The sequence below is a fragment of the Pimephales promelas genome, chromosome 17, assembly GCF_988280905.1.
Source record: "Pimephales promelas chromosome 17, fPimPro1.hap1.1, whole genome shotgun sequence".
Taxonomy (NCBI): Eukaryota; Metazoa; Chordata; class Actinopteri; order Cypriniformes; family Leuciscidae; genus Pimephales; species Pimephales promelas.
Genome location: NC_142785.1, coordinates 34,176,005 through 34,201,674, shown reverse-complemented (window position 1 = coordinate 34,201,674; position 25,670 = coordinate 34,176,005). Strand labels below are relative to the sequence as shown.

General features: G+C 41.7%; 2 protein-coding genes across 3 annotated transcripts in view; both read left to right on the top strand.

Annotated features, from left to right (window-relative positions):
* Nucleotides 1-279: 279 nt before the first annotated feature.
* On the top strand, nt 280-18,641 carry LOC148971559 (ryanodine receptor 2-like). Of its 2 annotated transcripts, XM_089122447.1 has the most exons (7): nt 280-424; nt 14,339-14,458; nt 15,055-15,159; nt 16,565-16,585; nt 17,376-17,390; nt 18,145-18,219; nt 18,309-18,641. In XM_089122447.1, exons 1-7 carry the CDS (start codon nt 380-382, stop codon nt 18,624-18,626), a joined length of 699 nt encoding a protein of 232 aa, XP_088978573.1. In that variant the 5' UTR covers nt 280-379; the 3' UTR covers nt 18,627-18,641. The 2 variants fall into 2 exon arrangements, with proteins under 2 accessions (XP_088978573.1, XP_088978575.1); XM_089122449.1 differs by lacking the exon at nt 16,565-16,585.
* A 384-nt stretch (nt 18,642-19,025) lies between these two features.
* The window catches only part of ryr2a (ryanodine receptor 2a (cardiac)), a 77,747-nt gene continuing 71,102 nt past the window's right edge, over nt 19,026-25,670 (top strand). Inside the window, exons 1-6 of the mRNA XM_089122450.1 lie at nt 19,026-19,138; nt 19,837-19,936; nt 20,062-20,158; nt 23,350-23,424; nt 24,252-24,408; nt 25,372-25,536. Of these exons, the coding sequence (XP_088978576.1) occupies nt 20,067-20,158; nt 23,350-23,424; nt 24,252-24,408; nt 25,372-25,536 (489 nt within the window). The 5' untranslated portion in view covers nt 19,026-19,138; nt 19,837-19,936; nt 20,062-20,066. The remainder of the gene's footprint in view (nt 19,139-19,836; nt 19,937-20,061; nt 20,159-23,349; nt 23,425-24,251; nt 24,409-25,371; nt 25,537-25,670) is intronic.

Sequence of the window (25,670 nt, the reverse complement as noted above, 5' to 3'; positions counted from 1 at the left end):
AAACATTAACACTGTCTTAAAAACTAGTCTGACCAACAGTCTCACTTTTCGGATTCAAATTAGACCAATCTACCTTTTGTGTGACTGACGTAAAAAAGTTATGTCCAGTCTTAAGGAAAAACGATGATTAATTTGTAAGACCGTCTAAGGCTTAGGTTTCTGCAACCGGCCCGGTATGTGTGTGTGCGCTGGCCTGTCTTCGCCAGCAGAGGGCGCCCTGCTGCTGCCGCACGCGCATCTGCATAACCCCGCCCTCTGAGTATGCCAGCCGTCCAATGAGAGCTGGGCAGGAGACACCCGTTACACCCGCATCAGAGCCGCGGTCGCGCGCCTGAGAGCTTCATCTGTCCAGCGAGAGGCTCCGAACCCGCGCCGAACCATGACGGACGGAGAGGCCGAAGATGAGATCCAGTTCTTGCGGACCGTGAGTACACGCGTGTGTGTTTGTTTGTGTGCGTGTGTGTTTGTGTGCGCGCGCCGCAGTGGTGCTGATGCTGCGGGAGTCACCGGCATCCGTCCGGATCTGTTGAACGTGGGTGTGAGGAAACTGAGCGTTTATGCAGTGCGTGTGTGTGTGTGTGTGTGTGTGTGTGTGTGTGTGTGTGTGTGTGTGTGTGTCAGCTGCAGTCCTGATGAAGACAGTGTTCAGCTTCACTGCAGACACACAATGTTTACTCTGATGTCATGCTGCATAAATACTGCAGATTGGGTTGAATCAGTCCAGTGCGTATCCGATAGATCGTTATTGATCAATGTGGGAAATGTGGTGCATTAACAGTCAGATGATACAGCAGATCCAGGACCTGCACAATAACACAGAGAGGGGATGATGGATCGGATGCGGACTGTATTGATTGTGAGGTGTTGAGCAGGTGCTGGTGGGTCGTATTATTGGAGGATGCAAACACTGAAGTTATAGGCTGAATGCAGATGCACTGATCAATCTTGATATGGATGCATCATCATCAATACGGCGAGGTCGTATCGCTGGTGCTTCTTTGCATTCCTCAGTGTCGTCAGTGCAGATGTTGTGCAGCGCTGGACTTGGGTTCTGTGGGTCTAGAACCTCCTGCATCAGTTCTGCCCGGGTTCGATCCGTTAGTTGTTGTTGCAGCACAGAATCCCCTGATGAAGAGATGGAAGTGTTCATCGGGCAGCACAAACACAGCAGGAAATCATTACCCAGCATTACATGTTGAAAATGGCATTGATTCCCCTCCGCCTGTAACAGCTCAATGCAGCGCGGGCCAGACAGAGCCAAACGCTCTCAGAGCGCTGTATGAGGAAGATGATGAAGATGCATCTGAATCTCAGAAAGCCTGTCTGGCTCATATTCACCTCAAAATCTCAAAATAATGAACAAAGAAGTCAAACCTGGTTTAGTATCAGTAAGATTGAAGATTAAGATTTTTTTTTTGCATTGTGACATTATATTTATGATCATATATATATATATATGCATACACTACTGTTCAAAAGTTTGGGGTCTCTGCTCACCAAAGCTGACTTTATTTGATCAAAAATACAGTAAAACAGTGAAATATTATTCCTGTTTTCTACATGAATATACAGTAAAGTGTAATTTATTCCTGTGATCAAAGCTGAGTTTATCATCATTACTCCAGTCTTCAGTGTCACATGACCCTTCACAAATCACTCTAATATGAGGATCTGATGATCAAGACACAGTTATGATTATTATCAGTGTTGAACACAGGTCAGCTGATTCAGATTTTATTATTCAGGATTCTTTGATGAATAGGAAGTTCAAAAGAACATCATTTATGTGATATAGTGTCCTTCCATGTCAAATCCACACAATAAAGACAAACATAAATGGTGATGAAAGCCAAAATATGAAATATCATGAATGTTTATCAAGATTATTTATTACATTATTTATTCTTCAGTTATTGTGCTTTAAACACAACAGTATCAGCTGTTTTTAAAGTTTTTAGTAAAATTCAACAAATTGAACATGCAGTATCCCATATCTATGTGAATGAACCATATAGGACATTAAAGTGAAGATTTCAAAATAAAAAGTTTGTTAAAAACATGTTGAGAAATCTCTAAGACGTCTTGAGTTACAGGGAGGCAAACTATAACGTCACCGTAATATAGAGGATCACAGATTGCTAAAGTCAACAAATTAGCTGACAGGCCTGATCTCTAACACTGATGTAGTGAAGCTGCCGTGTGTTTACAGCCACGCAGATCTCAGGCCTTCTGACAAATATACACACATGACATCTAACTCAGTTCATCAGTATTTGCTGTGATGCAATAAGATGAACTGAAGCGTAATGCATTCAGATGGACTGTTTAATGAGGATGAACCTGAAACATGTTCAATAGTTCTGAACAGATTATCCTCATTTTCTCTTGGCAGTGTATAGTAGTTTCTCTGAGCCGCACATGTTTGCGTGAGACGTGTCTGATGTAATCTTACAGGCCGGAGTCCTGCAGTGTAACCTGGGAAAGAGATTCTGTAACCGCAGCATCAAGCCGCCTCGCTTCTCTCCTCTGTCTCTCTCTCCACACAACATTCAAATTTGATAAGATTCTCCTGTTACATAATCGAGAGGGAAGATAAACGAGCAGAGGAGTGCGGCGCTGTCTCTCTCTCTCTCTCCTGTCTCTCTCTCTCTCTGTGTGTGTGTGTGAGCGTCTGAGCGAGTTGCGGTGTGTTTGTGAGTTGTTACTTTTCCTTTTCTCTTTATTTAGTTTGGATAATTTGGTTTAGTGTTCATTTTAATGTCGTCAAGGGTGGACAATGGGGCCAAATTCAAATGGTTGTGTTTCTTTAACCGCTCAAACGTCTACCTGATGAGTCCATAACAGTTGAGGATTGTCTAGTTGAGATCAGTAGTGAAATTGGTGCTTGCAGCGTTGTGTCTGTACTACACCGGGAGTGCACGTCTCTAGGATAGAGTCGGGAAATATCGGGCCGCTCCGGCCGAATGAGCTCTTGGCACCCAGAGTTGTCATCCAGTCTCTTTGGTAGAGAGAGAGAGAGAGAGAGAGAGAGATGAGGAAAACAAACAAGCATGCTAATGGAAATTATCACAGCGGGAAATATAATCAAGCTGATTTTTTTATCGTGTGATTAATTGATTTATTGACTATTGTGGCAGGCTCAACCTCGTGAAAGAGTTGCTGAAGGTGTCTATGTAGTGAACACTGATGAGTGGAGGAACTCGTCCTGATAGTGATGTCTCGAGTGTGCACTCTAAAAAATGCTGGGTTGTTTTAACCCAATTTTGGTCAAATATGGACAAACCCGAAATGTTGGGTTAAAAATGTAATGTAAAAATTTAACCCAACGGCTGGGTTAGTCCATATTTGACCCAAAGTTGGGTTAAAACAACCCAGCATTTTTTAGAGTGTGTGTGTGTGTGTGTGTGTTTAATAGAGTCACTGCAGGTTTGTCTGATTTACTGTGTAATTACGAGACAGAGAGAGAGAGAGAGAGAGAGAGAGGAAGAGTTCCTCGCTCTGGTGTCACTGTAATGTAGTGCTGGTGAACCCGCGTGTGTGTGTGTGTGTGTGTGTGTGTGTGTGTGTGTGTGTGTGTGTGGCCTGGCCTACATTACGGGGACAATATGTCCCCACAAAGATGGCGATATCTGCTTATGAGGACACTTTGATCCGCATTTAGAAAAATATATTATAATACAGAATTATTTTTTTTTAAAATGCTAAAACACAGAGAGTTTTGTGTGAGAAAGAGTGAGTGCGTGTGTGAATGAGTGTATGTGTGCATGTTGATGATGTCGGCGCCCATCTGCATCTTTCAGCAATACGGAAGCATTGCATTCTGGGTGAACCGCACAGACTGCCCCAAACACACAGAGAGCGCGCCGCAGCCGGCAGACACCTGCTCGTGCGTGAGGTCATGTGATCCAGGTGAACAAGTGTGATGAGTGAACTAGAGACCATGTGACCGGATGCAGCTTTTGTGTGCTTTCCTTAAACGAATGAACACACTGTTTTTAGTGCTTGTGTTTACATGCATCAATACAAATGAATCCAGTCTGAGTTCAGATTCTGAAAGTTCTGTTTATGAACCAAGGCTGCATTTATTTGATAGAAAAAAAATACAGTAATATTGTGAGATATTATTCCATTGTAAATCATCTGTGAATATACAGTAAAGTGTAATTTATTCCTGTGATCAAAGCTGAATTGATCATCATTACTCCAGTCTTCAGTGTCACATGACCCTTCACAAATCACTCTAATATGAGGATCTGATGCTCAAGACTCCGTTATGATTATTATCAGTGTTGAACACAGTTTTGCAGGATTGTTTGATAAATAGAAAGTTCAAAAGAGCAGCATTTATGTGAAATGAAGGCTCAATTCAGTCAATTGGAGCCATTAGTCTGATAATTAACACATGATTAATGAGGTTGCGTGTAAACATGTTCGGTGTGAGTTGACCTTTGACGTTTGATAACTAGTGGTTTAGTGATGATGCTTGCGCACGGGTTTGTTTACATGATGGCTCAGGGTTAGCCGTGTGACGCTTCGGGTTCGTTGAGCTCCAGTGCTGTTAAAGTCATGGTAGGGAAGCAGCGCTGGTCTCTTCTCCTCTAGTGTGTCGTATATCGAGTGAAACGCTTCAGGAACACCAACACATGTGGGCGGGGCTTGACTGTCTGTGGGGGATTGATTGGCTGATCTCCTGTGAGTGACAGGTTTGTTTGGGCTCCTGCATCAGCACATCTTCCACAGCTGAACAAACAGACTTTAATGGAGAGAACGCAGTGACGGACTCAGACACTTTACAGCACAGATGATTTGGGCTTTGGGTTATCTGTTGATACAATTATATTCATGATAATCACTAATAATTCTCATTGTTTCACACAATTTTATAATGTTCTGCAGACCCAGAAATCAACATGTGTGTGTGTGTGTGTGTGTTTACACTAGCCCTCTGTCTGTGTAGCCCTCTGTATCTTTGAAGTGAACAATCCTTTGACCGTGACCTTTCCACTGTAAATGAACCAATGATATGGGCTGATATTCAAAGCTGACCTTTTCAGACAGAAAGTGGAAAACAGTGGCTGTCGGAGTGGCATGTGATGATCTTCCAGCACTTTTAAAGGAAATATTGATGAATTATCATTGTATAATGTTAGTGAAGTCACTGAGAGAGATGCGCGGCCGTGTTTGGCGGTGTAATGGGCCGTGTTGATGAGAATAACCCCAGTGGTTATTAATGAGCGTTTGTCTTTCCCGCGGCGGTGTTTGTCCATCATCATTCACGCGGCTCAGACAGAATGATGAGCGGTGACACCGTTAGTGGCCTCGTTTGTAAAACGCTCCATCAGTCGAGATCAGTGACAGTTTAATCAGCTGTAAGTATGCAGATGGGGACGTCTGTGTCGACCAATCAGCTGCAGAACACACTTCTGACACACTCGACTAACAGACACAAGTTTGATTCCTGAAAGTCCCCCCGTAGTCAGTCATCGTATCCCTTGGTATCGTTGATCACCAAAATTACATTATTAAACGTTTTTTCCTTAAAAAAAGATTTGTCATGCCTTAAAATATCTTAAATGTAACTTGCTGATTCGGATTTACTCTACCATACACAGTATATATATGTGTGTGTGTGTGTGTGTATGTACTAGCCTATATGTATTTGTATATTTATGTGTATTTCTTTTTTTTTCTTCCTAGAAATATTTTTATATAACATCATGAAATTCAATGTTTTAAGTCTCAATCTCATATTTTCTCTTCATTTGTGATTCTACTACTGTTGCCTGTCTCTCTCTCTCTCTCTCTCTCTGCAGTGCTGTTATGTAATGTGATTGATCAGTGGGGAGTGTTGTAGTGCACCAGAAGAACGAGCAGGAGATTCTCTAACTCCTGGCCTCTGTTTGTTGAGTCCCTCGTCACTAGTACTCGCACTGAATGATCCTTCAGATCGTGTGTGTGTGTGTGTGTGTGTGTGTTTGAGAGGAGAGTGAGCCGCTCAACCTCAAAACAGCTGATAAACTGTTATAATAGCAAAACAGTCTACACACAGTGTTTGTTCTGAAGTGTGTTTAGCAACGCCTCAATCTGTCCATCGTCACAGGTTTAGTTTAATCTTTCAGAACTTTTGTTCTGTGTGTGTCAGTGATTTGACAGTCTTCACATTACAAGCGGATTACAGGAGTCAAACCGGATTAGAGCAGAGCTCGACTGGACTGTAATTGGTCTCTGTGAACGTTCTCCGTCGCTCCTGGATTTCAGGACGAATTATTCCTGACCATCCGAGCATCGACTGCTAATGCGGCCGCAGCTTTAACAGGAGATAAAGAATATGTGTGTGTGTGTGTGTGTGTGTGCTGACCTGGTTTCACTTGCTCCTTTCTGTTCTTGAGTTCTTGTGGAACGAAGCAGAACTTTGTGGTTGTTCTTCAGAGTTTGACCCCTAAACGTCACGGCAGCCTATATAACACAACGCCAGCGGACGCCTTGAGTAATGAGGTACACACACTGCACCGCTGCAGACACACACTATTTATAGTGGACCTACTACTGAAGAGAGCTTCTGTGGCCTTTCACACACTCACACACACACACACACACGCCCGGTCCCCTCCATATGTGTGTGAGGTGACCTCAGTACTGATTTAACTCGGGTTCGGACGATGGTCATTTTGACTGTAGTTATAGTTATTGTTATGGTTATCACTATAGCTATGAGTGTAGTTATTGTTCTCTGTATCACTAAAGTTATTCTTGTAGTTATTGTGATTTCACCATAGTTATGAGTATAGTTATTGTTATATTCATTGTTATAGTTATTGTTCTTGGTGTGAATGACTTTGAAATTTTTAGGCCTCTTGACATTAGAAGTGGAATCTGCAACGAGTTGAAGATCTCACTGTGTGTGTGTGTGTGTGTGTGTGTGTGTGTGTGTGTGTGTGTCCTCCACCCACAGAAGTTCACGCTGTCTCTCTGCTGAGAGGAATCTCATCTCTGAAGCTTCATATTTTTACATATATTTTCGAGTATCCACATATTACCTGTCAGTTTATTTTTACTGGCAGAACTAGAGATGGACGATTAAAGCCATTATTTTCGCTATCGGACGATTGTTTAAAAACAGCCGATGATCAGTGCTGATTATATCCTGTCAGTCAAAACGGGGCAGAAAACGTGTCTGACGGCAACTCTGTGTGTGTGTGTGTGTGTAGAAAATATCTAGTGTTGAATTTAGGGCAAGTTAACGCAGTGATAACGCTTTAACAGTTAAATGGTGACGTTAATGCTGGCTTTATCCCTGAGTCCGTGAATCACACGTGGTTCTGGCCAGGGTTTCCGGATCCTCGGTTCTCCCTACACACACACTATCAGCCGCCCGTCCTGCAAACACACACAGCTCTGCAGCATCTGATAACAAGCACACTCTCAGCTGACACATTTTGTCCAGAAATTCAATCTATAAATGGTGTTTTGATGCTCCTAAATGTGACGTGACGGATCGCTGTAGTGCCTCAGGTCAAGCGGGTCTTCAACTTTAATATAAGTTATATCTAGAAAAACGTGCATGAATATCAGAAGATGTGTGAGAGATACTGTGAACAATATCACTTAATGTTGCATTTACCTCAGGAGAGTTAACCAGTGTACACAGGTCGTTAGTTAGCGATAACAACACTACAGAAGTGTTTATTACTTATATGTGATTGTTTGAATAAATTGGCCATGAAGAAGTGTTTATAAAAACTACAGTACCAAACATTAGTTTTTATTTGAGAGTAAATATTATAGCAGCTGAATATGATCTGTTGTTAATTTTAAACTCTATTGTGAGAGGGTTCCCTGTATAGTTTGCAGCATTAACTGGGAGAGATGTGTCTATTTGACTATGAGTATCAGCATTGGTTGTATTGAATGTAGTGTCGGGGCGTCTCTAACCAGGACATGTTGTAATGTTGCACAACTGATTTTTCCATCTGTGTGTAAATGAGCTTTTCTATGATCCCAGTGCTGATATGTAGGGCTGAATTCAGGTAAAGTGGGACACTGATTGGGAGAAAGCGTCCAGAGTTAAATGTATTCCTGATGGTTTGCATGTCAGTGATGATCTGATTCTGCATGGACGAGAAGCTCGTCTGAAACTCATTGATTATCAGAGCTGATGTGATTATGAGCGGATCTGAAACATGATTACTGATGGAAAGAGAAAAGCCTTTGTTCTTTTTTCTGCATGTGAAACACACACTTGCCCTCCGTCATGGCTGGACAAACACACGTGTGTTGTGTAATGCTGTAGTCCTCATCTCTCACTCCTACATGTGGAGATTCAGACCCTTCAGTCCAGAAATACTCAACGAGCGTCAGGTGACGCGTTCACTCGCTCTCGGGAAGAACCACGCTTTACCCGCGCAGGCTTCCCACACACACACTCATGCGCTGCTGTGCATTTCAGGATCTTTGCCTTGATGAATATCTGTGTGTGATTTGTCAGTCGAGCTCGTTGATTCCCATGATGTGCCCGTTTACACCCGCTTACTTCACTTCAGTGCCGGGACGGATTTACCCATCATCCTTCCCTCGCACTGTGTAACACACCTTTCCCTCACGGGTCAAAGCCCTAAATTATACTTATTTTTTTTTTTGTCCAGAAAGCTTATTTGATTTTTTTTTTCTATTTTGTAATGCAATTTTTTTAGAGATTTTTTGAAATTGTATTTTATTTACCATTAGATTTCTAGATTTGATTAATAAATAGTCATTTAAGCACATTCGTCACATTCTTTCAACTTATAATTTCATGCATCACCCTTTTATCCACGTTTATGCGCTTTTGTGCGTTACAGGATCTTCCCGTCGCTCACAGAAAGTTCCTGATGAATATCCGTGTCAGTCGAGCTCGTTGATTCTCAGTGTTTGGCGTGAGACGCCGGCTCTGTGTACACCTCTCACTCCGTGTGTTTTCTCTGATCGGATCACGAAAAGACCCATGCATTTACAGGAGTAGTTCACTTTTCAAAAAGCTTTTGCTGATAATTTACTCACATCTTTCTTTCTTCAGTCGAAAAAAAGTTAAAGTTTTTGATGAAAACATTCCAGGATTTTCTCCATATAATGGACTTCAATGGGGTCCAAACGGTTCAAGGTCCAAAAGACAGTTTCAGTGCAAACTACAAACTGTTCAAAGGGCTTTAAACGATTCCAGACGATGAATAAGGGTCTTATCAAGCGAAATGATCGCTCATTTAATATGTGACTCTCCTGTTCGAACTCGTTCATCAAAATTAACAAATCTTTTTCTGAGTCAATTCGTTCGTTGAATGAACCAAATGACTCAGAAAAAGATTTGTTCATTTTGTTCGAACAGGAGAGTCCCTAACGCGCATCACAGAGCAAGGCGAGCATTTGTGCTTATGAACCTTAACTTCTTTTCGACTGAGGAAAGAAAGACATGGACATCTTGGATGACATGGGGGCGAGTAAATTATCAGCAAAAGTTTTTTCAAAAGTGAACTACTCCTTTAAGACAATATTTTGATTCTGGATCCAGGAATAATCCTGTTTTAATGGGAAATCTGTTGCATGTTAAACACCTTATTCAAAAAATCCACTGACAGATGAAATACTGCATATACACATGCTAGGACCGCACGGCATTATGGGTCTAACGGATGCTCTGCTGAATCTTGTGTTGTTGTGAAGTGTGTATCATGAGGTGAGTGAACAAACCAAAGCACTCGAAGCTTTAATCCGCTGACGTGAGGTCCAGCTGTGTGTCAGTGACGTGCGCTGGTGTCTTAAAGAGGAGACGACTGAGTTATGAAAGACAGATTACCTCATTTATTGCTTTGGCTAAAAATACGTAATAACAGTAAACGTTACACACAAGCGCAGCTATGAAGAAATGTACAAATCAGGGTGTATATCGTGTACTCTCACAGTCTCTCTCTCTGTCTCGCACACACACACACACACACACACCGGTAGTTAGTGTCCACTCCAGCATCAGAATGCAACCATTGTTATGTTTGTCAGTCAGCGACAGTAAAATCACACACTGCTCGATTGAATATGAAAGCAAATGGTTTGAATTAATGCAACCACATTTATTAATTCAATATTAAGCCCAAAATAGTTTTTGACTCTCCAATTTGTACATAAAATCCATCCGCCGCCCATTCGGCGTGAAGATGTGGATCACAGCTGTAAAACAGGTCTTTACGGCCTCCACTGTCTCACGGTGGATTCGAACCCGGATCTCTCACACTAAAGGCATGTGTCTTATCCACTGCGCCATCACCACATTTTTCACTTGATTATGCATAGCAGCTACATTTGTCATCGTAACGTCTAAACAATTGGAATAACACATATTGCATATATCAATCACAAGAATAAACAGTAAAAATACAAATACAAGTTTATTATTTAATAAACATTTTTATTTTTGAATTTTGGCAGGGTAGGATAGGCAGTGGCTAGTTTGCCTAACCAGACCGCACGCCACTGCTGTGTGTGTGTGTGTGTGTGTGTGTTGTCTCACTGTGACCCAGCACTCCTCAGTTTCCCCTTCGTGAGACAGCATGATGATCGGTGAGTTAGTGAGCGTTTAGTAATATGTGACTCCAGGCCTCGAGCATCATGTGACCCGTCTGTCATGAACATCTACAGCTGTTCCAGACATGTGTTTAGTGAAGTTAGAGTGTGTTCGTATAAAGAGGCCATATTACTAGAGGACACACTCGTGATCGTGATGATGTGTTCAGGCTCTACTAGAACAGGTTTTCCTGCTTAAATGTTGATTATTCTCCTCATATTCTCCATTGTTGCGGCTCCTCTCTTCCCAGTCTGTCAGTAACGCTCTGTTTACTTCCTGTTTCTATGAAGCCCCTCCTTCTGAAAAGCACACTGTGCTTCTGATTGGTCTGCTGAGGCAATGTGTTGTGATTGGTCAATTCGAGCGTGTTTGGGAAATGTCCCGCCCCTTCCCATAAATGCGAGTTTTGTTTTCAAACTGTTTACAAATACCTTTCTAAAATAAATAATGCTTTAAAAAAAAAAAGTTTAATATAGAAATATGCAATAATGTTAAAAACGAAGTCATGCTTTTCAATATTACATTATTAGTGAGTCATCAAATCATTCATTCATAGTAACGAAGCAAGTGGCTGTAATGAAGAATGAATCTTTGACTCATGATTTGTTCAGAGCCGCAGATTCGTTCACAAACTGCTCTGGCTTTCGTGGAGCTATTATTGTGTTGCAAAAATACTGACAATACTGTGTTTAAAATGAACATCGCGTAATATTAATACCTTTCGTTTCTTGAACCGTTCTATAAAATCCATGTGACATTTGCAATCGTATGGATATTTGTATAATGTGATCAACATTGAACACAGGAACTCACTAGTATTGAATAGAGCTTGAATCCAACAAGCCAGTATAATCTGTGTGTATCATCTCACTGCTTTTGACCACCAAAGATGAGGTGATCTGATTGGATGTCATGTATGTACGGCACATAACCTGCTAGAATGACGCGCTCAGTCAGTTTTATTTAAAGCCCCTTCTGTCACCTCACGGACCCCAGCTTGAGAACCACTGATGCAGAATACACAGTATAAACACCATTACGCCTATGGAGATTCCCCATAAACCACATATACAAGTGTGTGTGTCGGTGTCCATCAGACAGACACACCCATCACACTCTCTGCATTGCAGTTCCCCGCAGCTCTGAGTCTCAGGGTTCAGACGGTCACAGTTCTGGAGTTCAGTGGATCGCAGGTCTTGTGTTGAGAGAAGAGCTGAAGTGTGTGTGTGTGTGTGTGTGTGTGTCTTGGTTTCATATTGAGGATCAGTGAAGTGTTTATATGTCTTCAGCTTCAGTCATATCACATGCGTGTTATTGATCACTGATTAATCTCATGTAGGATGTTCAGATCTTTATCTTGACTAAATAAAAACTAGTTTTCAGCATCAGTAAAACTATCGCAGAGCTACTGAAGGCGGATGATGAAGAACGGGGACTGATTGTCTGCAGGATTCATTGACAGGTGCTTTAGAACTAATATATTTATAGAATATCCAAGAAGATTGTAGAAGTTAAACTCTTTTAACTCCGTCCACAATGAGCAGGTGAACTGGTAATAGCTGCGTGTGTAAAGGAGCTCTCAGTGTTTACAAGCAAAGACAGGTCATCATGAATCACCACTTGTGCCAAATATCATGTCAAACCGTTTAAAAATCACATTTCTCAATGCAAAATTGCAAAGAATTGATGTTTTTCAGCATCAATTTTGTGAAAGATTCAGGGAAACCAGAGAAATCTCAGTGTGTATAGGGCAAGACAGGAGACCTCTGTTGAGTATGCGTGACCTCTGACCCCTCAGACAGCATTGCATGAGAAACCATCACGCTACGGTGTTAAAGACAGTCTCATGTGCTCAGGACTACTGTAGAAAACGGCTGTCACGCACAGTCAAGCGCTCGATCTCTGTGACAGGAGATATATATTATAAATTATAAATAAATTATTATTATATTATTTTTGTTATTTTGTTTATTTTTGTTGTGAAATATTACAATAGTATTAGAAATATATTTTTATATTGTATTTAGTACTACTAATATTAATTGAGCAAGAATAATGATTATTATCATTTCTATTTAGTAATATTATTAATACTAATTATTACTATGGCTATTATTTTATAGTAATATATTATCACAATGTTGCTCAAATTGTGCAGTCCTGCAGGCAAACACAGCAAACCTAAAAGAATGTAAATGGCATATCAAATTGCAACCGCAATTTTTATATAAAAATGTATTTTGATGCATCATTTTGACGTTTCCCCAAATTGTGCAGCATCAGTCAGACTGAGTGTGTGTGTGTGTGTGTGTGTCTCCATGTTCTTCAGCCTCAGGTTGTTCTTAGGTGCTCAATGTGATCATCAGGAACATGTGATGGTCATGTGACCTGCACACGCGCCACATCTGAGCACTGCTGTTTAAACTCACGATGAGATGTCCATCATCACACACTCATCATGCTGTTGAAATGTGTGTGTGTGTGTGTGTGTTTATTGGTGTTCTCTATCTCGCAACATTTGTGAATGTGCATGTCGACCCAAACAGAGATAATGTGACAGGAGGTGTGTGTGTGTGTGTGTGTTACTCTCTGCTGAGACTGTGTGTGTTGCCATCTGTGCGGATTGTTCCTCTGATGAGACATACAGCAACACACACACACACACACACACACACACACATGTAAAACTCATGTGAACTGCACAGTCACATTTTCTGCTCTTAAAGAGACAGTATCTTAATTCACAGACACACCCTGCACAAATACCCATCATGCCGTGTGACTGTTTGCTTTGTGTGTTATTTACAGACTTGTTATCTTCCTCATTCTGTGTGTGTGTGTGTGTGTGTGTGTTTGTTTGTGTGTGTGTGTGTTGATGCTGCTGGAGGCCACAGGCATTTCTTTTCTACAAAACGACAATAGGCAGATGGAGCCACATATAATATTAATGAAGAACTGTGTGTGTGTGTGTGTGTGATATTTCTTATCAGAACACATTAGTTTCTTCTGTGTGTGTCGTAGGTGTGTGCGATATGATATGTATATATAATGTTTCGTATCGTTAAGTATGGATAATTAATGACATTTTTTATAACCTTCGCAGGTTCGCGGTTTGGTTCAGGTCTACACAGCGGTGTCACGGTTAGGGTTAGGGTTAGGGTTAGGGTCCTCCAGTGCTCCACCCTCCTCTATAAGGAGCAGCAGAAGCTGTGTGTTGTGTGTTCAGGATAGAGCCAGACCGATATATCGGCAGACCAATATTCTCGGCCGATATTAGGCATTTTCCAAACTATCGGCAGTTATAATGACCGATAAATGAATATTTCAAAAATTAAATAAAAACGGATGAAACACGCTTGAACCATGTCATGATTGTTGGAGTTGTGTAGTTTGTCCACCAGAGGGCGCTCTACACCGTTCCTGTTGGCAACACTCGTTGAGTTGGTCATTGCTTGAATAACAATTAAAAGAACCTGCGCATCAGTTCTCTTAACTCAAATAAGCATGAAAAAATTTGTGACTAATCATCTCCAGTTTAAAAAAAAAAGAATAAATAAATAAAATATCGGCCGATATATCGGAATATCGGATTTTAAAACCGCAAAATATTTGATTGACAATATTTGATGAGGTGTGTGTGTGTTGTGTGTTCAGGATGATGAGGTGTGTGTGTGTTGTGTGTTCAGGATGATGAGGTGTGTGTGTGTTGTGTGTTCAGGATGATGAGGTGTGTGTGTGTTGTGTGTTCAGGATGATGAGGTGGTCCTCCAGTGCTCCACCCTCCTCCATAAGGAGCAGCAGAAGCTGTGTTTGGCTGCTGAGGGCTTCGGGAACAGACTCTGTTTCCTCGAGTCCACGTCCAACTCAAAGGTACGACTCATATAAGAAAGCACCAACTAAACTCACAATGATTATTGCAATAACTTTGACATTCCAGAAATGCAAGTGTCATTATACTATCTGACTTTATAAGAAAAAAAATGTACAATTGTGAGGAAAAAGTCACAATTACCTTTTTATATTTTATTCAGTGGCCGAAATAAGCTTCCATAGGACAGTTTGACAAGTGTGAAAGTGAAAATTATAAAAAAATAATATACAAATGAAAATGAAACTGTGTGTGTGATGTGTGTATCGGGTATGTTGGAGCGAGACTGTACTGCACTGATGGAGCTGAGTGTGTCTGTTTATCGTTTAATCATCTTCCTCATAAACACTACTTCTCCTGAGGTACAGCGAGCTTTAGCTCCGTCACATGACCTTTGACTGACCCTGTTCTCAGATTGAGTAAAATAATGTGGAAACACTCTTTATTGTAATCCTGATCATGACATGTCGACACAAGATGCTCATGAAACTGACATGAATGTTTCACTGAAGTTTTGAACCCGTCAGAGTGCTGTGAGTGTGTGTGAGTGTGTGTGAACGTGACCTTCGCCTAAATGACCTGATGTCGTGTTTTCCAGAATGTTCCCCCGGATCTGTCCATCTGCACGTTTGTGCTGGAGCAGTCGCTGTCGGTGCGAGCCCTGCAGGAGATGCTGGCCAACACTGAGGAGCGAGCCGAAGGGGTGAGTGTGTGTGAGTGTGTGTGAGTGAGTGAGTGAGTGAGTGAGTGAGTGAGTGTGTGAGGAGCGGGTGGAAGGGGTGAGTGAGTGTGTGTGTGTGTGTGTGTGTGGAGCAGTGCAGGATTAAAGCAAAGACCTGGAGGAGTAAATGCTGAGTGCAGCAGTGGGATGCAGTGTGTGTGTAAGAGAGAGAGAGAGAGAGAGAGTGTGTGTGTGTGTGTGTGAGAGAGAGAGAGAGACACACACAGATGGATGCTGGCGATGCAGAAGTGTCTCACTGCGCGTGAACAAGCGTTAGATGTGGAGGAGGAAAAGGAAGATCAAAACCAGTCGCTGCTCTCTCTCTCTCTCTCTCTCTCTCTGACTCACTCTGTAATGGTGACGGTTCTCTTTCAGGTCCAGTTGGCGAGATCACATTTGCAGGCGCGCAGAGGATGTGATGTCAGTCGCATTTATAGAAGTCTGATGCGTGGATGAGTTTGGTCCTACACAATGCAGTGAATCTGATCTGGGGTGTGTGTGTGTGTGTGTGTGTGTGTGTGTGTGTGTGAGAGAGTGAGATTCCTCTCTTTTTAGGAGGGCTGGGCAGACTGCACCAAAACACACACACACACACACACACACACACACCATTAACATTAAATTGAGATTTGAGATCTAAACACTTTTAACATTTATATTTGTTTAATTGATCCGTTTGACTGACTCAAGCGACACAATTCAACCAAAAATACATCAAACTGAATCCCCGCTGCTCTTCTCAACAACACACTAACACACCACGGATCTTAAAGATTCCAGATGTGCTAAAGTCATGTGATGTGTTCATGAGATACACACTGAAATGTAGATCATCATTGACTGAAGCTCTTCCTGCAGATCTCAGATCTCATTCTGGACTGATGAATTCATAATCACATTAGACTCGCTCACACTAAACTGGGATTATTACATATATACATATATCTGTCACATTCCTTTGGGTCATGTGATCAGAGGTTCATCTCCTATCTTCTGTTTCCTTCTCATTCCAGCTGTGACTCATTTGTTAATGATCTAATAATTAATTTGACTCTAATCATGTGATCATGCTCCAGGAAATGATGTTTTATCTTTTGTTTTGTGACTAAAAACAAAAAAGCCTTTCAACGCTAAATAAAACATCCACATCACGGTTCCGTTCATTGACGAGCAGAGGCGACCTCTTGTTGACCTCTGATGACCCCACAGGTGGTTTTGGGTTGAGTGGGGAACAGAATTAACAGTAAATAATTAAAGGATTGAACTGCAAATAAAAGATTTCCCATCATCCTCTGCTGAAATGAAGGGGCCTGATGTGTTTCTTCACGATGATGGAAGCATGATCTTTCCTTTCTTTTCTTTCTGTTGTGTCTCCATCACTCCACAGCTCATAGACATGGAGAAATGGGTACGTGGATACACACACACGCTGCACGCACACTCTCACACACACACACATGCTCTCTCTCTCTCACACACACACACACACACGTGTATACGTTACTGCATGCGTGTCGTGCACCTGATCTGAGGTCAGCATGTTCCTCGTATCCAGCATGTGTCGTTATTTCACCCCATTGCTTTCTTCCTTCATGAACGGACCGGCTCAGACTGAGAATGGTTTACTCTAGCGAATCAAACGCGCGTGACACTGACGTTAGCAGAACGCTGAGGAACGGTTGATCAACATGAAGGTGTTTCTCATGTTCACATGAACCGTCCGTTAGCTCTGCTCTTCCTCAGTGTGTGTGTCTTGTTCTCCAGTACCAATATCTCAACATTCTTCAATCAAGACACATTTCCATCTCCTTCAACATGTTAGGACTGAAGAACGTGTATTTCACTGATTATAGAGTTGCATTACGATCCTCTTCCTCATTTAGATTTGTGTTTGAGAGCTTCATTTGATCAGGGAAGCGTTAGATCATGTGACTGACAGTATGCAGTATGAACCATCTCAAACTGTAGTGTGTTACACTGTCATCAATGAGTGACATCAGTTACCTGCAGGTAAAAATCAAATAAGGCCGCTGATATGACTTCCTATTTATGGAGCACGTTGCATTGTGGGATAGGGTATTGGATGTTGTAGTTGATACTGCATACTCCCGTGTGTTAGTGTGCTCCTCGACCTGAGCGTCGCGCTGCTGTGGACTCGTGTCATTAACCATGCCTTTTCTTCTCCTTATGGGCCACAGAAATTCATGATGAAGGTAGGACTCCGTGTGTGTGTGTGTGTGTGTGTTGTTGTGCGTCCTGTCATCAGTCATGTGATGTGGTGTAATGTAGCTGTACTGTGAGCTAATTCCAGCGAGACGAGAGTGAGCACTGAAGTGAGTCTAATGAGAAAATAAAGGTCCTGTTCTTCCTGTCCTGAAGCATTACTGCAGCCATTACCTGACACACACACACACACACACACAGCCTTAAGAGAGCCATTAACACACACGGACACAGGAAGTGCTGAATCCCAGGAACATCAGCCCTCATCATGGAAAAACACACCGATGTGTCGGGATTCTTTGTTCTTTTATGGCGTGTAAATTGCAATTTGTGTCCTTTTACTGTTTTAAAACGAGTTTTACAAATATTGTATTAAATATACCGCATATTAATGTTATAATTTAGATTAACAATATTTGTGTGTGTGTTTAGGGCTGTTTTGTGTATGTGTGTGTGTGTGTGTGTTTATGGCTGTTCTGTGTATATATGTGTGTGTGTGTGTTTAGGGCTGTTTTGTGTATGTGTGTGTTTATGGCTGTTTTGTGCGTGTGTGTGTGTGTGTGTGTGTGTGTGTGTGTTTATGGCTGTTTTGTGCATGTATGTGTATGTGTGTGTTTAGCGTTGTTTGTGATTCTCCTGTGTATCATTGAAGTGTCATATTGATTATGAATCACATTCACTGAACAGTCACGAGTTTGTATCAGTGATCAATGCTGTGTGTGTGTGTGTGTGTGTGTGTTTCAGACGGCACAGGGCGGAGGTCACCGGACGCTGCTCTACGGTCACGCGGTCTTACTGAGACACTCCTACAGTGGGATGGTGTGTGTTACTCTGATGGCACATCACACGTCTGTGTGTGTGTGTGTGTGTGTGTGAGGTTCATGTGTTTGATGTGTTTCTCTCTCCAGTATCTGTGCTGTCTGTCTACGGCTCGCTCGTCCACTGACAAACTGGCTTTTGATGTGGGGCTTCAGGATAACACAACAGGTGATGTCACTTCCTGCTCACATTCACAGATAAAAGTCATTTTTCTGAGGAACACGTGCTGGTCATATTTAATCACAAAATCAGGAGGAAGGAATAAAATGAAGAGTGAAGCCTGTTCTCAGGAACGTTTCGAGTTTGTTTTGTTGCAATGCAACATTTTTGTATTATCATTAATGATCCTCACTGTCAGACTGAAGGGAATCATGGGAATGAAAATCAGACCCAAGAGTCTGAACTGAACACAGAGAGTTTGAGGGTTAAAAGCCCTGGAATAAATTGGCTTTAGAACAGTTCACATCAGAAATTGCCCGTAAATTTCACAAAATTATTATAAAAAAATAACTAGAAAAACTAAAATAGTATTTTCTTGTAAAACGAACTTCACACATTATAGGAATGTTACTTTTGAATGTTCTCTGAACGTTCTGGAAAGTCCTAAAAAGTTCCATAAATGATTTTTTGTGCTAATGTTTTGAGAACATTATTAAAGACCAGATTACGTTGAACAAATGTTCTATTAATGTTAGTGAAAGAATGTTTGTTCATAATCAAAAATATCATGCTGTGGAACTCCTGATGTGATGTCTGTAATGGATCTGTGTAGGTTTACAGTGACGCTTGTGTGTGTGTGTGTGCAGGTGAGGCGTGTTGGTGGACCATCCACCCGGCATCCAAACAGAGGTCAGAGGGCGAGAAGGTGCGCGTGGGGGACGACCTCATCCTGGTCAGCGTGTCGTCTGAACGTTACCTGGTGAGCATGAACACACTCGAACCCTGATGTGAGTCCAGGATCTCCTGCACATTGATTTATTTAGCACACACTTTTATCCAAAGTGACTTATGGAGGAGGAAAACAATAAGTGTTCATCTTAAAGGGGCAGTGTGTGATTTTTAATGGCATCTAGTGGTGAGGTTGCAAATTGCAACCAACAGAAGTTACGGTGGCCGACAGGAAGTGATGTCATTGTCTGAGACAGCAGAGTAGCCAGTTAAACAATGAGGTTTCTTTACAAGCATTAAGAAATTAGATCGACTTAATTGTTCATTAAAACGTTATGTTATTGTGAATATTATTGTTACTTGTTCATCATTGGGTCAGTGTTTTATTCGCTGACTTTAGCAGCTTCTTTACAACATAGTGACGAAATGCGTGTGTATGTAAGTGGACCCGCGGTGTGTGTAGATAGAAATGTCTCATTCTAAAGTAATTAATACATAATGGTTTCACTATGTAAGTATACACCACTGAAAACATAGTTATGTATATGATATTGCATTTCTGTCAACAGATCCTCCTAAATATTACTCACTGCACCTTTAAAGAGGCAATAAACATCAGAAATATAATACACTAGTAATGCAGTTTCAGACATCATTCATAATAGCATAAGCTAGATGTGCTTCCTCCTGTCTTCAGTGTTTGAGTGTCAGCTCTGATCTCTGTTCCAGCACTTGTCGTACGGGAACGGTAGTTTACACGTGGATGCGGCTTTCCAGCAAACACTGTGGAGCGTCGCGCCCATCTGCTCCGGCAGTGAAGTGGCTCAGGGTGAGTGTGTGTGTGTGAGTGAGTGAGTGAGTGTGTGTGTGTGTGTGAGTGAGTGAGTGAGTGAGTGATTTATTGAGTGACTGCGTTTCACTTCCTGTTCATTTAATCTGCAACATGTGTTTCAGGCTTCATGATTGGTGGAGATGTTCTGCGGCTGCTGCATGGTCACATGGACGAGTGTTTGACCGTCCCGTCAGGAGAACATGGAGAAGAACAGCGCAGGTCAGAGTTCAGAGTGAGATGCAGGACTGTGATGATCTGTAGTGTATGAAGCGCGGTAGAAATAACCAGTTGACCTAAAAACCATTGTGCAGTTTTATAAAGAATGGATATAGGATATAACACTTTACTCTAAGATTTATTAGTTAACAACAATAGTTAGCATGAACTAATAATGAACTGCACTTATAAATCTTTTTTAATGTTAATTTCAACATTTACTAATACGTTATTCAAATCTTGTTAACATTAGTGAAGGCACTGTGAACTAACATGAACAGCTGTATTTAACCTACATTAACAAAGATAAACAAATACGGATATTGTTCATGGTTAGTTTGTGTTAGTGAATACATTACCTAATGGTAACTAATGAACCTTATTGTAAAGTGTTACCAGAATATGCATTTTTGGTCCTGATCCAGTAAATCATGAGAGCTGGAAAAGTGCTGCAGATTCACTGGTTTGAAAGCACAGGAACAGGAGAACGTTCGGCTGAGATGCTGATGTTCATCGGACAGAAACCCTTTAATGCTCCTGTGGTGAACGGGGCGAGACAGGTTGAGTCGGGTGCAGTGGAGATGCTGTGGTGTGTGTGTGTGTGTGTGTGTGAGGAGAGGTTGGTCAATCACTCCTGATGGCTGTGGTGTCGGCGGTCTGAGGTCGACCTCTGTAAAGCTCAGCGATCGGGACAATGTTGGGGGAAAGGAATGCATTGTGGGTACTCCTTATTAAGTAACTAATTCCGTCTTATGGAAACCAATGTGTGAGCCTTGAGCTCTTTTTCATTAATGCTGTAATGCACTCAACAACAGTCTATATAACACACACCTTCATTTCTTTTAGAAACACATTTTTATTCTGAATAAATAGTGTCCTCTGTTCGCTCATGTCTAAGTGACTGCGTTATGGAGAAGTGGAAGAATTTTAATTCAGTACCTTAAGCAATTTAATTAAACTAAAATATAACAAGCATTACTTTTTTAAAGCAGTAACTCAAATATGAATGAATACATGTAGAAAGTAATGCATCACTTTACTCGTCATGTAATCTGATTACGTAATGCACGTCACTTGTGATGCGTTACTGCATATACACTTCAGTCGTCAAAATAAAAGCGGAGTTTGATCATCTGGTGTTGGAGAACAGACAGAGGAAAGATGAGATGCAGAACACGTTCCTCACCGCAGCGCCGGCTCGGCTGAAGTAGGCCGTTCACTCCTTCTCCAGGAGAAACACAGTCTCTCGGGTCTCCTGGTGAGGTTCTGTGAGACAGAATGAGATCTCGTGTGAGTGTGTGTGTGTGTGTGTGTGCTGCTGTAATTACAGAAACACCTGTCCTCTCTGGGACATCGGGCGGATATGAGTGTGTTATCCTGCTCTTCTCTCGACGGCAAACTATTCAACCCAGAAAGAACGGTCTCAGTTCCCTGAGAGATTGAGATCCAGATCAATCTGTAACTTTTAAAAGCAATGCATTACAATATTGCCTTACTCCCAAAAAAGTGACTAATTGCGTTACTTAGTTACTTCTTACGATAAGTAATACGTTACTTTACTTTTGTGTTACTTTTCTCACCTGGGCTGGTCTTGCATGTTTGTTTGTTTTTTAATAACAACAAAAAAAAGATCTATTTTTGGCAAGTGTTTAGACCCTTCACACCAAAAGTGAAACGAATAATCCTCAGGCTGAGGGAAAAGCGTATTTACTCCTGTACAGTAGAGGGCGCCGCTCAAACCAATCCAACTTCTGGATTAAATACAGAAGAAGGAAGTTCAGCACTCTAACCTAAAGTCATTTCTGCTTATTAGTATGGTTGAATTAGATTATTGAAGGTCAGCAGCATTGCAGAACTATACAATTGGGCTTTCTAGAACTAGAATAACCATCATGTTTACACACACACACACACACTCCTCCTTACTTTATTCTTCTCAACATAAGGACAGGAGAGCTGTCAGTCAATAAATGTGAAAAAGCAACTAGCGTTACTTATTTGATAAAGTAACTGTCTCAAATTGAAAAAGTAATCTGATTACTTAACTCAAGTTACTTGTAATGAGTTTCCCCAACACTGCTCCAAAAACTCATCAGACACTTGATGATTAAAAATAAATGACAGCTGAATATAACTGGAGTCTGTGTAATGAAGGCTAGCTGTAAACCTCACTCCCCTGATCTCGAGCGACGCTGCCCGTGTTAGCGCCGGTTCGAATCCCGCCCTGAGCGCGCCGAGTGAACCGGTTACATAAGCACCTCAGCTTCACACACGAGCCGTCTGCTTGATTTCCTGTTCTCTCTCCCGTCACCGCCGGCCTTGAGCGAGTCACGTCTGCTTCTGAATGCACGATGAATTCAAAGCTTTCTGTATCCATTCGTCTCTTTTAACTCTAATAGGAGTGTTACGCAAGCGTGTTGTGAGGAGTGCTGCATTGTGGGATGTGTGGAGGTGTGTGTGTGTTTCTCATGTTTCGATGCACGTCTGCAGTCTCTGCTTCTCAACATTCAAGAGGCTCACACACAATACTATTGTTTTAATGTGGTGGGTCTTGCTGCACAGGACGTGACGTCATTATTGGTGTAAATAAAGGGCTATATAATATAGAATATTTATAATAAAAGATTGATTTTCAAGGGCATTTCTACCTTTCATGAGGGCTTTTTTCCAGCCATATAAAATCCATCAAATAAAGTCACCTTTATTTATACAGCGCTTTTTACAACACAGTGTTTCAGAGCAGCTTACAGAGATAACAGGAGAATAATTAAAGTGTGTTTCCAGAAGAGAATAGCGCTTCATTTCTGCTGTAAAAAAGTTATTCTCAGTGATGTCATCGTTCAGCTCAGTTCTCGTATAATGCTGTCAGAGCAGGAGATCGAGGTAAAATAAAATACTTAACTAATTTGAAAATCAGAACAATTATGGCTATTAATGATAAAATCCAGCCAAAGGTTTATTTTAAGTGTTGAATTGTCACTGGTACTAAACACACACTGACTCTCTTATTTCGTGTGTATTACTATTATGAATGATGAACTGTGTAAAGCGCTGCAGAAATAAAGAGGACTTGACGAGTCAGTTTGCTCCGAGCTCTGCTTCGTTTGTGTTTCTGCTCTCGTTATTCTGTTTAAAGCAGAAATGGACAAATATAGCCTGATGTTCAGAGTGTGGTGTTGTGTGTGTCTCCTCAGGACGGTGCATTACGAGGGTGGAGCCGTGTCCATCCACGCCCGATCCCTGTGGAGGCTGGAGACGCTGCGGGTCGCGTGAGTGAACGATCTGTGTTCTGTTCCCGAAAGCATCACTCACTGAACACAGAATCAAATGCATCAGTGAATCAGATTCATTCGGTTGCATTTCTGCTGTTTACACGACCAGTCAAACATGTGGAATAATCATTAGGTTTTATAAAGAGTCACCAAGCTGTTTATCTGATCACCTACACGTTACTCCAGTGTAAATCATCTGTTTCCTATGTGGATATACAGTAAAGTGTCATTCATTCCTGTGATCAAAACTGAATTTATCATCAGCTTTATGAATATGTCTTCAGTGTCACATGACCCTTCACAAATCACTCTAATATGAGGACTTCAATTTAGTTCTATTTTTAATTCACACTTTTGAAAATGCACGTGACATGAGCTAAAAGACTGATAAAGTAGAGCACAGACTCATGTTTGACCCTGAACGAGCCCATGATGCCGCAGTGATGATGTCACCTGGTCTCAGGTTTGACCGTTCTGGCAGCAGAAGCAGCGTTTGTTCCCATGAAGCCTTTAATTACACACTGCAGGACGTCTCTGACTAAAAATAAACGGAGGACGCTGAAGTTGGAAGCGTTTTATCAAAAGTGGCATTTTGGGGTTGGGGCCAAACTCTGGAGCAGGAGCCCAGCACAGTTCTGCTCCGCGTCAGACGTCACTTTACTCGCGCTCCTCCAAACCCGTGTGAACACCAGCCATCAGCTCCATCAGAACATGTGACTCATGTGCTATATAAATATACAGGCAAACCAAAATTTACTCACACAGCTTCAACATTTCTCACATTATCATTAGAAAATGGTGTGTGTGTGTGTGTGTGTGTGCAGGTGGAGCGGCAGTCACGTCCGCTGGGGTCAGCCGTTTCGCTTGCGTCACGTGACCACCGGGAAATATCTCAGCATGATGGAGGATCAAGGGCTCCTGCTGATGGACAAGGAGAAAGCGGACATCAAATCCACGGCGTTCTGCTTCCGTTCCTCAAAGGTGAGACTGACAATCAGCCGAGCTTCTAACGCCTCGTTATCACATCACTTCATTTGCATACGAGACAGAATGTAGATAACGATCCTGAATTTGAATCAGGAAGCAAACAGGAATGAATGGAAGCCACATAATTATTAGTAAATCATAATTATGACAAAAAGTCAAACTTAGGATATGCAAGTCATAATTACAAGTTGAAAAGTCGAAATTATGACATAAAAAGTGAATTTTGACTTTATTTCATAATTTAAACTTTTTGTCTGAATTTAGACTGAATTTAGATTTTTTTATGTTATAATTATGTGTCCATTTCAACACACAGTGGCCAGAATGATTAGACCAGGTCTGGTATATTGAAGAGGCTTCAGTTGTTATTTTCCAAGAGGGCGATGACCCTAAACATTCTGCTAACTATTGCTGGGATTAATAATGATGACCTGAAGTCCACTCCTCATCCCATCCAGCAAACCTGGAGAATAAACTGGACTGATCTATTGTACATTCATGACCTCCGTGTTTGAGTTCTCACTCGTCTCTAATCACTGCAAAAGATGGCCATAAAAGCAGTCCGACTCACTTCATCTGGCGTGTGTTGTGCTCTGCATGTCTCAGCAACATTATGGCATTAAATCATGTTTTGGGGGCAAAAAAGGTCAATATTTTCAGATCTGTCAGGTGTTCTAACAATTTTGGCCACCGCTGTCATATGTCATAATTAAGGTTTAGAATATCATCGTTTTGATTTTTGTGATATATGTCATAATTTCAATTTCGTGAATCATAACTGAAGAATGAATAACTGTTGGCTGTTTTGTCACTATTGATCTATAGATACGACTCGACTTAGTCACTTGAGTTTCTGCGTTGAGAGCTTTTAAAGTCAAACTGAATGGATATTTTTGCTGAACTCTTCTCAGGTCAGCATGAGTGTTTACCCATGATCCTCTGCTCCCTGTCCTGCAGGAGAAGCTGGACTTTGGCCTGAGGAAGGAGGTGGATGGCATGGGCGTCCCAGACATTAAATACGGAGACTCGGTTTGCTACATCCAGCACGTGGACGCCGGGCTCTGGCTCACGTACCAGTCTGTGGATGCCAAGTGTGCCCGCATGGGCGGCGTCCAGAGGAAGGTGCGGCGTCACCGGCGTTACACATCACACACACACCTCAACACAACACACAGCGCTGGCGTTCAGTTCATGACTCCATTCCACTCTGATTCATAAGCTTGCACTTCGATTCAGTTCCACTCTTGATATCGGTA

What these genes read in the sequence shown, in the direction of transcription:
- LOC148971559 (XM_089122447.1), top strand. Translation starts at nt 380, where the DNA reads ATGACGGACGGAGAGGCCGAAGATGAGATCCAGTTCTTGCGGACC. An exon ending in AGATCCAGTTCTTGCGGACC is followed by an intron (nt 425 to 14,338) that starts GTGAGTACACGC and finishes TTGTGTGTTCAG; the next exon opens with GATGATGAGGTGGTCCTCCA. An exon ending in GACACTCCTACAGTGGGATG is followed by an intron (nt 18,220 to 18,308) that starts GTGTGTGTTACT and finishes TTCTCTCTCCAG; the next exon opens with TATCTGTGCTGTCTGTCTAC.